The following is a 13870-nucleotide window of genomic DNA, read 5'->3' as shown; positions in this document are numbered from 1 at the left end:
ATGTGTCAGATTACCACCGGGATCACATGTGTCAGATCACCACCGGGATCACATGTGTCAGATCACCACCGGGATCACATGTGTCAGATCACCACCGGGATCACATGTGTCAGATCACCACCGGGATCACATGTGTCAGATCACAACTGGGATCACATGTGTCAGATCACCTGACACCACCGGGATCACATGTGTCAGATCACAACTAGGATGACGTGTCAGATCACCACTGGGATCACATGTGTCAGATCACCACCGGGATCACATGTGTCAGATCACCACCGGGATCACATGTGTTAGGTCCCAACCGGGATCACATGTGTCAGATCACCATTGTAATCACATGTGTCAGATTACCACTGGGATCACATGTGTCAGATCACCACTGCGATCACATGTGTCAGATTACCACCGGGATCACATGTGTCAGATCACCACCGGGATCACATGTGTCAGATCACCACCGGGATCACATGTGTCAGATCACCACCGGGATCACATGTGTCAGATCACCACCGGGATCACATGTGTCAGATCACAACTGGGATCACATGTGTCAGATCACCTGACACCACCGGGATCACATGTGTCAGATCACAACTAGGATGACGTGTCAGATCACCACTGGGATCACATGTGTCAGATCACCACCGGGATCACATGTGTCAGATCACATGTATCAGATCCTCACTGGAATTACATGTTAGATCATCACCGAGATCACATGTATCAGATCACAACTGGGATCACATGTGTCAGATCACCACCGAGATCACATGTGTCAGATCACCACCGGAATAACATGTGTCAATTTACCACCGGAATCACATGTGTCAGATTACCACCGGGATCACATGTGTCAGATCACCACCGGGATCACATGTGTTAGGTCCCAACCGGGATCACATGTGTCAGATCACCATTGTAATCACATGTGTCAGATTACCACTGGGATCACATGTGTCAGTTCACCACTGCGATCACATGTGTCAGATCACCACCGGGATCACATGTGTCAGATCACCAGCGGGATCACATGTGTCAGATCACCACCGGGATCACATGTGTCAGATCACCAGCGGGATCACATGTGTCAGATCACCAGCGGGATCACATGTGTCAGATCCCCACCAGGATCACATGTGTCAGATCCCCACCAGGATCACATGTGTCAGATCACAACTAGGATGACGTGTCAGATCACCACTGGGATCACATGTGTCAGATCACCACCGGGATCACATGTGTCAGATCACCACCGGGATCACATGTGTCAGATCACCACCGGGATCACATGTGTCAGATCACCACCGGGATCACATGTGTCAGATCACAACTGGGATCACATGTGTCAGATCACCTGACACCACCGGGATCACATGTGTCAGATCACAACTAGGATGACGTGTCAGATCACCACTGGGATCACATGTGTCAGATCACCACCGGGATCACATGTGTCAGATCACATGTATCAGATCCTCACTGGAATTACATGTTAGATCATCACCGAGATCACATGTATCAGATCACAACTGGGATCACATGTGTCAGATCACCACCGAGATCACATGTGTCAGATCACCACCGGAATAACATGTGTCAGATTACCACCGGAATCACATGTGTCAGATTACCACCGGGATCACATGTGTCAGATCACCACCGGGATCACATGTGTTAGGTCCCAACCGGGATCACATGTGTCAGATCACCATTGTAATCACATGTGTCAGATTACCACTGGGATCACATGTGTCAGTTCACCACTGCGATCACATGTGTCAGATCACCACCGGGATCACATGTGTCAGATCACCAGCGGGATCACATGTGTCAGATCACCACCGGGATCACATGTGTCAGATCACCAGCGGGATCACATGTGTCAGATCACCAGCGGGATCACATGTGTCAGATCACCAGCGGGATCACATGTGTCAGATCCCCACCAGGATCACATGTGTCAGATCCCCACCAGGATCACATGTGTCAGATCACAACTAGGATGACGTGTCAGATCACCACTGGGATCACATGTGTCAGATCACCACCGGGATCACATGTGTCAGATCACCACCGGGATCACATGTGTTAGGTCCCAACCGGGATCACATGTGTCAGATCACCACTGGAATCACATGTGTCAGATCACCACCGGGATCACATGTGTCAGATCACAACTGGGATCACATGTGTCAGATCACCTGACACCACCGGGATCACATGTGTCAGATCACAACTAGGATGACGTGTCAGATCACCACTGGGATCACATGTGTCAGATCACCACCGGGATCACATGTGTCAGATCACCACCGGGATCACATGTGTTAGGTCCCAACCGGGATCACATGTGTCAGATCACCATTGTAATCACATGTGTCAGATTACCACTGGGATCACATGTGTCAGATCACCACTGCGATCACATGTGTCAGATTACCACCGGGATCACATGAGTCAGATCACCACCGGGATCACATGTGTCAGATCACCACCGGGATCACATGTGTCAGATCACCACAGGGATCACATGTGTCAGATCACCACAGGGATCACATGTGTCAGATCACCACAGGGATCACATGTGTCAGATCACCACCATGATCACGTGTCAGATCACCACCGGAATCACATGTGTCAGATCACCATCGGGATCACATGTGTCAGATCACCACTGAGATCACATGTGTCAGATCACCACCGAGATCACATGTGTCAGATCACCACCGGGATCACATGTGTCAGATAACCAACAGGATCACACGTCATCTTTGTGGAAATCTGACACATGTCAGATCACCACCGGGATCACGTGTCAGATCACCACCGGGATCACGTGTCAGATCACCACAGGGATCACATGTGTCAGATCACCACAGGGATCACATGTGTCAGATCACCACCATGATCACGTGTCAGATCAACCACCGAGATCACATGTGTCAGATCACCACCGGAATCACATGTTTTAGAAAACCACCAGGATCACGTGTCAGATCACCACTGGGATCACATGTGTCAGATCACCACTGGGATCACATGTGTCAGATCACCACCGGGATCACATGTGTCAGATCACCACCGGGATCACATGTGTCAGATCACCACCGGGATCACATGTGTCAGATCACCACCAGAATCACACGTGTCAGATCACCACCGGGATCATACGTGTCAGATCACAACCGGGATCACATGTGTCACATCACATGTATCAGATCCTCACTGGAATTACATGTTAGATCATCACCGAGATCACATGTGTCAGATCACAACTGGGATCACATGTGTCAGATCACCTGACACCACCGGGATCACATGTGTCAGATCACAACTAGGATGACGTGTCAGATCACCACTGGGATCACATGTGTCAGATCACCACCGGGATCACATGTGTCAGATCACATGTATCAGATCCTCACTGGAATTACATGTTAGATCATCACCGAGATCACATGTATCAGATCACAACTGGGATCACATGTGTCAGATCACCACCGAGATCACATGTGTCAGATCACCACCGGAATAACATGTGTCAGATTACCACCGGAATCACATGTGTCAGATTACCACCGGGATCACATGTGTCAGATCACCACCGGGATCACATGTGTTAGGTCCCAACCGGGATCACATGTGTCAGATCACCACTGGAATCACATGTGTCAGATCACCACCGGGATCACATGTGTCAGATCACAACTGGGATCACATGTGTCAGATCACCTGACACCACCGGGATCACATGTGTCAGATCACAACTAGGATGACGTGTCAGATCACCACTGGGATCACATGTGTCAGATCACCACCGGGATCACATGTGTCAGATCACCACCGGGATCACATGTGTTAGGTCCCAACCGGGATCACATGTGTCAGATCACCATTGTAATCACATGTGTCAGATTACCACTGGGATCACATGTGTCAGATCACCACTGCGATCACATGTGTCAGATTACCACCGGGATCACATGTGTCAGATCACCACCGGGATCACATGTGTCAGATCACCACCGGGATCACATGTGTCAGATCACCACCGGGATCACATGTGTCAGATCACCACCGGGATCACATGTGTCAGATCACAACTGGGATCACATGTGTCAGATCACCTGACACCACCGGGATCACATGTGTCAGATCACAACTAGGATGACGTGTCAGATCACCACTGGGATCACATGTGTCAGATCACCACCGGGATCACATGTGTCAGATCACATGTATCAGATCCTCACTGGAATTACATGTTAGATCATCACCGAGATCACATGTATCAGATCACAACTGGGATCACATGTGTCAGATCACCACCGAGATCACATGTGTCAGATCACCACCGGAATAACATGTGTCAGATTACCACCGGAATCACATGTGTCAGATTACCACCGGGATCACATGTGTCAGATCACCACCGGGATCACATGTGTTAGGTCCCAACCGGGATCACATGTGTCAGATCACCATTGTAATCACATGTGTCAGATTACCACTGGGATCACATGTGTCAGTTCACCACTGCGATCACATGTGTCAGATCACCACCGGGATCACATGTGTCAGATCACCACCGGGATCACATGTGTCAGATCACCAGTGGGATCACATGTGTCAGATCACCAGCGGGATCACATGTGTCAGATCCCCACCAGGATCACATGTGTCAGATCCCCACCAGGATCACATGTGTCAGATCCCCACCAGGATCACATGTGTCAGATCCCCACCAGGATCACATGTGTCTGATCCCCACCTGGATCACATGTGTCAGATCCCCACCAGGATCACATGTGTCAGATTACCACCGGGATCACATGAGTCAGATCACCACCGGGATCACATGTGTCAGATCACCACCGGGATCACATGTGTCAGATCCCCACCGGGATCACATGTGTCAGATCCCCACCAGGATCACATGTGTCAGATCCCCACCAGGATCACATGTGTCAGATCCCCACCAGGATCACATGTGTCAGATCCCCACCAGGATCACATGTGTCAGATCCCCACCGGGATCACATGTGTCAGATTACCACCGGGATCACATGAGTCAGATCACCACCGGGATCACATGTGTCAGATCACCACCGGGATCACATGTGTCAGATCACCACCGGGATCACATGTGTCAGATCACCACCTGGGATCACATGTGTCAGATCACCACCTGGGATCACATGTGTCAGATCACCACCGGGATCACATGTGTCAGATCACCACCGGGATCACATGTGTCAGATCACCACCGGGATCACATGTGTCAGATCACCTCCGGAATCACATGTGTCAGATCACCACCGGGATCACATGTGTCAGATCACCACCGGGATCACATGTGTCAGATCACCACAGGGATCACATGTGTCAGATCACCACAGGGATCACATGTGTCAGATCACCACAGGGATCACATGTGTCAGATCACCACCATGATCACGTGTCAGATCACCACCGGAATCACATGTGTCAGATCACCATCGGGATCACATGTGTCAGATCACCACCGAGATCACATGTGTCAGATCACCACCGAGATCACATGTGTCAGATCACCACCGGGATCACATGTGTCAGATAACCAACAGGATCACACGTCATCTTTGTGGAAATCTGACACATGTCAGATCACCACCGGGATCACGTGTCAGATCACCACCGGGATCACGTGTCAGATCAACACAGGGATCACATGTGTCAGATCACCACAGGGATCACATGTGTCAGATCACCACCATGATCACGTGTCAGATCAACCACCGAGATCACATGTGTCAGATCACCACCGGAATCACATGTTTTAGAAAACCACCAGGATCACGTGTCAGATCACCACTGGGATCACATGTGTCAGATCACCACTGGGATCACATGTGTCAGATCACCACCGGGATCACATGTGTCAGATCACCACCGGGATCACATGTGTCAGATCACCACCGGGATCACATGTGTCAGATCACCACCAGAATCACACGTGTCAGATCACCACCGGGATCATACGTGTCAGATCACAACCGGGATCACATGTGTCACATCACATGTATCAGATCCTCACTGGAATTACATGTTAGATCATCACCGAGATCACATGTGTCAGATCACAACTGGGATCACATGTGTCAGATCACCTGACACCACCGGGATCACATGTGTCAGATCACAACTAGGATGACGTGTCAGATCACCACTGGGATCACATGTGTCAGATCACCACCGGGATCACATGTGTCAGATCACATGTATCAGATCCTCACTGGAATTACATGTTAGATCATCACCGAGATCACATGTATCAGATCACAACTGGGATCACATGTGTCAGATCACCACCGAGATCACATGTGTCAGATCACCACCGGAATAACATGTGTCAGATTACCACCGGAATCACATGTGTCAGATTACCACCGGGATCACATGTGTCAGATCACCACCGGGATCACATGTGTTAGGTCCCAACCGGGATCACATGTGTCAGATCACCACTGGAATCACATGTGTCAGATCACCACCGGGATCACATGTGTCAGATCACAACTGGGATCACATGTGTCAGATCACCTGACACCACCGGGATCACATGTGTCAGATCACAACTAGGATGACGTGTCAGATCACCACTGGGATCACATGTGTCAGATCACCACCGGGATCACATGTGTCAGATCACCACCGGGATCACATGTGTTAGGTCCCAACCGGGATCACATGTGTCAGATCACCATTGTAATCACATGTGTCAGATTACCACTGGGATCACATGTGTCAGATCACCACTGCGATCACATGTGTCAGATTACCACCGGGATCACATGTGTCAGATCACCACCGGGATCACATGTGTCAGATCACCACCGGGATCACATGTGTCAGATCACCACCGGGATCACATGTGTCAGATCACCACCGGGATCACATGTGTCAGATCACCACCGGGATCACATGTGTCAGATCACAACTGGGATCACATGTGTCAGATCACCTGACACCACCGGGATCACATGTGTCAGATCACAACTAGGATGACGTGTCAGATCACCACTGGGATCACATGTGTCAGATCACCACCGGGATCACATGTGTCAGATCACATGTATCAGATCCTCACTGGAATTACATGTTAGATCATCACCGAGATCACATGTATCAGATCACAACTGGGATCACATGTGTCAGATCACCACCGAGATCACATGTGTCAGATCACCACCGGAATAACATGTGTCAGATTACCACCGGAATCACATGTGTCAGATTACCACCGGGATCACATGTGTCAGATCACCACCGGGATCACATGTGTTAGGTCCCAACCGGGATCACATGTGTCAGATCACCATTGTAATCACATGTGTCAGATTACCACTGGGATCACATGTGTCAGTTCACCACTGCGATCACATGTGTCAGATCACCACCGGGATCACATGTGTCAGATCACCACCGGGATCACATGTGTCAGATCACCAGTGGGATCACATGTGTCAGATCACCAGCGGGATCACATGTGTCAGATCCCCACCAGGATCACATGTGTCAGATCCCCACCAGGATCACATGTGTCAGATCCCCACCAGGATCACATGTGTCAGATCCCCACCAGGATCACATGTGTCTGATCCCCACCTGGATCACATGTGTCAGATCCCCACCAGGATCACATGTGTCAGATTACCACCGGGATCACATGAGTCAGATCACCACCGGGATCACATGTGTCAGATCACCACCGGGATCACATGTGTCAGATCCCCAACAGGATCACATGTGTCAGATCCCCACCAGGATCACATGTGTCAGATCCCCACCAGGATCACATGTGTCAGATCCCCACCAGGATCACATGTGTCAGATCCCCACCGGGATCACATGTGTCAGATCCCCACCGGGATCACATGTGTCAGATTACCACCGGGATCACATGAGTCAGATCACCACCGGGATCACATGTGTCAGATCACCACCGGGATCACATGTGTCAGATCACCACCGGGATCACATGTGTCAGATCACCACCTGGGATCACGTGTGTCAGATCACCACCGGGATCACATGTGTCAGATCACCACCGGGATCACATGTGTCAGATCACCACCGGGATCACATGTGTCAGATCACCTCCGGAATCACATGTGTCAGATCACCACCAGGATCACATGTCTCAGATCACCATCCGGATCACATGCGTCAGATCACCACCAGGATCACATGTCTCAGATCACCATCCGGATCACATGCGTCAGATCACAACCAGAATCTCATGTGTCAGATCCCCACAGGGATCACATGTGCCAGATTACCACAGAGATCACATGTGTCAGATTACCACCGGGATCACATGTGTCAGATCACCTCCGGAATCACATGTGTCAGATCACCACCAGGATCACATGTCTCAGATCACCATCCGGATCACATGCGTCAGATCACCACCAGGATTACATGTCTCAGATCACCATCCGGATCACATGCGTCAGATCACAACCAGAATCTCATGTGTCAGATCCCCACAGGGATCACATGTGCCAGATTACCGCAGAGATCACATGTGTCAGATTACCACTGGGATCACATGTGTCAGATCTCCACCTGAATCACATGTGTCAGATCACCACTGGAATCACATGTGTCAGATGACCACCGGGATCACATGTGTCAGATCACAACTGGGATCACATGTGTCAGATCACCTGACACCACCGGGATCACATGTGTCAGATCACAACTAGGATGACGTGTCAGATCACCACTGGGATCACATGTGTCAGATCACCACCGGGATCACATGTGTCAGATCACCACCGGGATCACATGTGTTAGGTCCCAACCGGGATCACATGTGTCAGATCACCATTGTAATCACATGTGTCAGATTACCACTGGGATCACATGTGTCAGATCACCACTGCGATCACATGTGTCAGATTACCACCGGGATCACATGTGTCAGATCACCACCGGGATCACATGTGTCAGATCACCACCGGGATCACATGTGTCAGATCACCACCGGGATCACATGTGTCAGATCACCACCGGGATCACATGTGTCAGATCCCCACCAGGATCACATGTGTCAGATCCCCACCAGGATCACATGTGTCAGATCCCCACCAGGATCACATGTGTCAGATCCCCACCAGGATCAAATGTGTCAGATTACCACCGGGATCACATGAGTCAGATCACCACCGGGATCACATGTGTCAGATCACCACCGGGATCACATGTGTCAGATCAACACCGGGATCACATGTGTCAGATCACCACCGGGATCACATGTGTCAGATCACCACCGGGATCACATGTGTCAGATCACCACCGGGATCACATGTGTCAGATCACCACTGGGATCACATGTGTCAGATCACCACCGGGATCACATGTGTCAGATCACCACCGGGATCACATGTGTCAGATCACCTCCGGAATCACATGTGTCAGATCACCACCAGGATCACATGTGTCAGATCACCACCCGGATCACATGCGTCAGATCACAACCAGAATCTCATGTGTCAGATCCCCACAGGGATCACATGTGCCAGATTACCACAGAGATCACATGTGTCAGATTACCACTGGGATCACATGTCAGATCTCCACCTGAATCACATGTGTCAGATCACCACTGGGATCACATGTGTCAGATCACAACCAAGATCACATGTGTCAGATCACCACCAGGATCACATGTGTCAGATCACCACCAGGATCACATGTGTCAGATCACCTGACACCACCAGGATCACATGTGTCAGATCACAACCAGGATCACATGTGTCAGATCACCACCAGGATCACATGTATCAGATCACCACCGGGACTACATGTATCAGATTTCCACAGAGATGACATGTCAGATCTCCACCTGGATCACATGTATCAGATCACCGCCGGTATCACAAGTGTCAGATCACCAATGAGATCACATGTGTCAGATCACAACCTGGATCGCATGTGTCAGATTACCACCGGGATCACATGTGTCAAATCACCACTAAGATCACATGTGTCAGCTCAAACTAGGATCACATGTGTCAGATCACCACCGGGATCACATGTGTCAGATCACGGCCAGATCACATGTATCAGATCCTCACTGGAATTACATGTTAGATCATCACCAAGATCACATGTATCAGATCACAACTGGGATCACATGTGTCAGATCACCACCGAGATCACGTGTCAGATCACCACCGGGATCACATGTGTCAGATCACCACTGGGATCACACATGTCAGATCACCATCGGGATCATACGTGTCAGATCACAACCGGGATCACATGTGTCACATCACATGTATCAGATCCTCACTGGAATTACATGTTAGATCATCACCGAGATCACATGTATCCGATCACAACTGGGATCACACGTGTCAGATCACCATCGGGATCATACGTGTCAGATCACAACCGGGATCACATGTGTCACATCACATGTATCAGATCCTCACTGGAATTACATGTTAGATCATCACCGAGATCACATGTGTCAGATCACCACCGGAATCACATGTGTCAGATCCCCACCAGGATCACATTTGTCAGATCACCACTGGGATCACATGTGTCAGTTCACCGCCAGGATCACATGTGTCAGATCCCCACCAGGATCACATGTGTCAGATCACCACTGGCATTGCCATCTGATGAGCATACCTGGAGCATATCCTCAGTTGTCCCAGTGCGCCCCTCCAGGTGGCGATGGGGGACATGCTCTTGGGGTCCACCACCTGTGATATGTCTGATGTCCTCTGTTTCCCGTAGCACATCCCGGCCACCCTGGAATGTCTGAGCCGCTCCACCCTGCTGTGTGTGTCCGCGCTGGCCGTCATCTCCTACGTCACCCCCATCTTCCTCATCTCTCTGGTCCCTCTGGTTATCACCTGCTACTTTATACAGAAGTATTTCCGCGTGGCGGCCAGGTATGTGAGCGCTGGCGTCTGTGGTGGGGTACCGCCCTGTGGCTGCCTCTTCTTGGGGATATGTCTGCAGCCTGCGCTGAGACTCCAGGGGGCATCGGCTTCTTGGCGCCGGGTGTGACTTGTCTTTGGGTTGCCGCTGCCTTCGTATTACTCATCACTCGCATGAATTTCCGGATGTTTACGCTGAGGCTTCCGGCGGCGTCCTTGGTGTTTGGAGTGAATGCGTCTGCCCCAGTAGATGCTCGGCGGGTCACATGGCTCCCAGATGTCTGGAAAGTTCTGGAATAAACGCATACATTCCCAGCACTGTGACGCTGTGTGGTCACATCACGACTGTTCACACTGGACTATGGGTAAATCACTGAGGACGTGACCCCCGCTGTGCTGTATGAGGGTCCAACACTGCAGAACATTGCATCCTGCAGCTTTATACCCCCCCCCCAGAGCTGGGTTACATCTGCACACTAGCCCACAGAGCTTGCCCTCAACATGAAGGGTGGAAAGCCACAAAGTGTAACACTACAGGAGTGATAGGAAGCTGCAGCGTTATAAGAATGGTGGCAGCCAGAGTCTTATCATCTTCATCCCCTCGTGACGTACTGACACAGCATTATTACTGTGGTTGCAGGGATCTACAGCAGCTGGAGGACAGCACGCAGCTCCCCCTGCTGGCGCACTTCTCCGAGACGCTGGAGGGACTCACCACCATACGAGCCTTCAGGTAATCACTTCTTGGACTACCCTCAATGAAGTATCTGGAGGGAAGTGTCCAAGTAACACAGTATGTAAGACCGAAAGAAGCCCCTGTCCATCCAGTCCCGCCTATTACCCCCCACAGAGAGGGGAGGTAGATTCTCCTCAGTATATACACAGAGAGGTGAGGTAGATTCTCCTCTGTATATACACATAGAGGTGAGGTAGATTCTCCTCAGTATATACACATAGAGGTGAGGTAGATTCTCCTCAGTATATACACAGAGAGGTGAGGTAGATTCTCCTCAGTATTTACACATAGAGGTGAGGTAGATTCTCCTCAGTATTTACACATAGAGGTGAGGTAGATTCTCCTCAGTATGTACACACAGAGGTGAGGTAGATTCTCCTCAGTATATACACATAGAGGTGAGGCAGATTCTCCTCAGTATATACACACAGAGGTGAGATAGATTCCCCGCAGTATATACACATAGAGGTGAGGTAGATTCCCCTCATTATATACACATAGAGGTGAAGTCGATTCTCCTCAGTATATACACATAGAGGTGAGGTAGATTCTCCTCAGTATATACACATAGAGGTGAGGTAGATTCTCCTCAGTATATACACATAGAGGTGAGGTAGATTCTCCTCAGTATATACACATAAAGGTGAGGTAGATTCTCCTCAGTATATACACGTAGAGGTGAGGTAGATTCTCCTCAGTATATACACATAAAGGTGAGGTAGATTCTCCTCAGTATATGCATATAGAGGTGAGGTGGATTCTCCTCAGTATATACACATAGAGGTGAGGTAGATTCTCCTCTATATATACACAGAGGGGAGGTAGATTCTCCTCAGTATATAAACATAGAGAGGGGAGGTAGATTCTCCTCGGTATATACACATAGAGGGGAGGTAGATTCTCCTCAGTATATACACACAAAGGTGAGGTAGATTCTCCTCAGTATATACACATAGAGGTGAGGTAGATTCTCCTCAGTATATACACATAGAGGTGAGGTGGATTCTCCTCAGTATATACACATAGAGGGGAGGCAGATTCTCCTCTATATACACACAGAGGGGAGGTAGATTCTCCTCAGTATATACACATAGAGGTGATGTACATTCTTCTCAGTATATACACATAGAGGTGAGGTAGATTCTTCTCAGTATATACACACAGAGGTGAGGTAGATTCTCCTCAGTATATAAACATAGAGAGGAGGTAGATTCTCCTCAGTATATACACAGAGAGAGGAGGTAGATTCTCCTCAGTATATACACATAGAGGTGAGGTACATTCTTCTCAGTATATACACATAGAGGTGAGGTAGATTCTTCTCTGTTTATATACTGAGGAGAATCTACCTCACGTCTGTGTGTATAAACTGAGAAGAATCTACCTCACCTCTATGTGTATATACTGAGGAGAATCTACCTCCCCTCTATGTTTATATACTGAGGAGAATCTACCTCAAGTCTGTGTGTATATACTTAGAGGGGAGGTAGATTCTCCTCAGTATATATACATAGAGGGGATATAGATTCTCCTCAGTATATACACACAGAGGTGAGGTAGATTCTCCTCAGTATATACACATAGAGGGGAGGTAGATTCTCCTCAGTATTTACACACAGAGGGGAGGTAGATTCTCCTCTGTATATACACATAGAGGTGAGGTAGATTCTCCTCAGCATATACACATGGAGGTGAGGTAGATTCTCCTCAGCATATACACATGGAGGTGAGGTAGATTCTCCTCAGTATATACACATAGAGGTGAGGTAGATTCTCCTCTATATACACATGGAGGTGAGGTAGATTCTCCTCAGTATATACACATAGAGGTGAGGTAGATTCTCCTCAGTATATACACATAGAGGTAAGGTAGATTCTCCTCAGTATATACACATAGACGTGAGGTAGATTCTCCTCAGTATATACACATAGAGGTGAGGTGGATTCTCCTCAGCTTATACACATAGAGGTGAGGTAAATTCTCCTCTATATACACACAGAGGGGAGGTAGATTCTCCTCAGTATATACACATAGAGGTGAGGTAGATTCTCCTCAGTATATAAACATAGAGAGGGGAGGTAGATTCTCCTCAGTATATACACATAGAGAGGAGGTAGATTCTCCTCAGTATATACACATAGAGGTGAGGTAGATTCTCCTCAGTATATACACACAGAGGGGAGG

At 49.1% G+C, this 13870-nt stretch overlaps 1 protein-coding gene across 1 annotated transcript in view; it reads left to right on the top strand.

Moving 5' to 3' along the window:
- The window catches only part of ABCC8 (ATP binding cassette subfamily C member 8), a 166353-nt gene that overhangs the window by 124658 nt on the left and 27825 nt on the right, over positions 1-13870 (top strand). Inside the window, exons 28-29 of the mRNA XM_066583718.1 lie at positions 10804-10961; positions 11590-11682. Coding sequence (XP_066439815.1) covers positions 10804-10961; positions 11590-11682 — 251 coding nt within the window. The remainder of the gene's footprint in view (positions 1-10803; positions 10962-11589; positions 11683-13870) is intronic.

Source organism: Eleutherodactylus coqui, chromosome 11, assembly GCF_035609145.1.
Source record: "Eleutherodactylus coqui strain aEleCoq1 chromosome 11, aEleCoq1.hap1, whole genome shotgun sequence".
Lineage (NCBI taxonomy): Eukaryota > Metazoa > Chordata > Amphibia > Anura > Eleutherodactylidae > Eleutherodactylus > Eleutherodactylus coqui.
The sequence above is the reverse complement of the archived record's forward strand: the minus strand, read 5'-3'. Positions and strand labels throughout refer to the sequence as shown.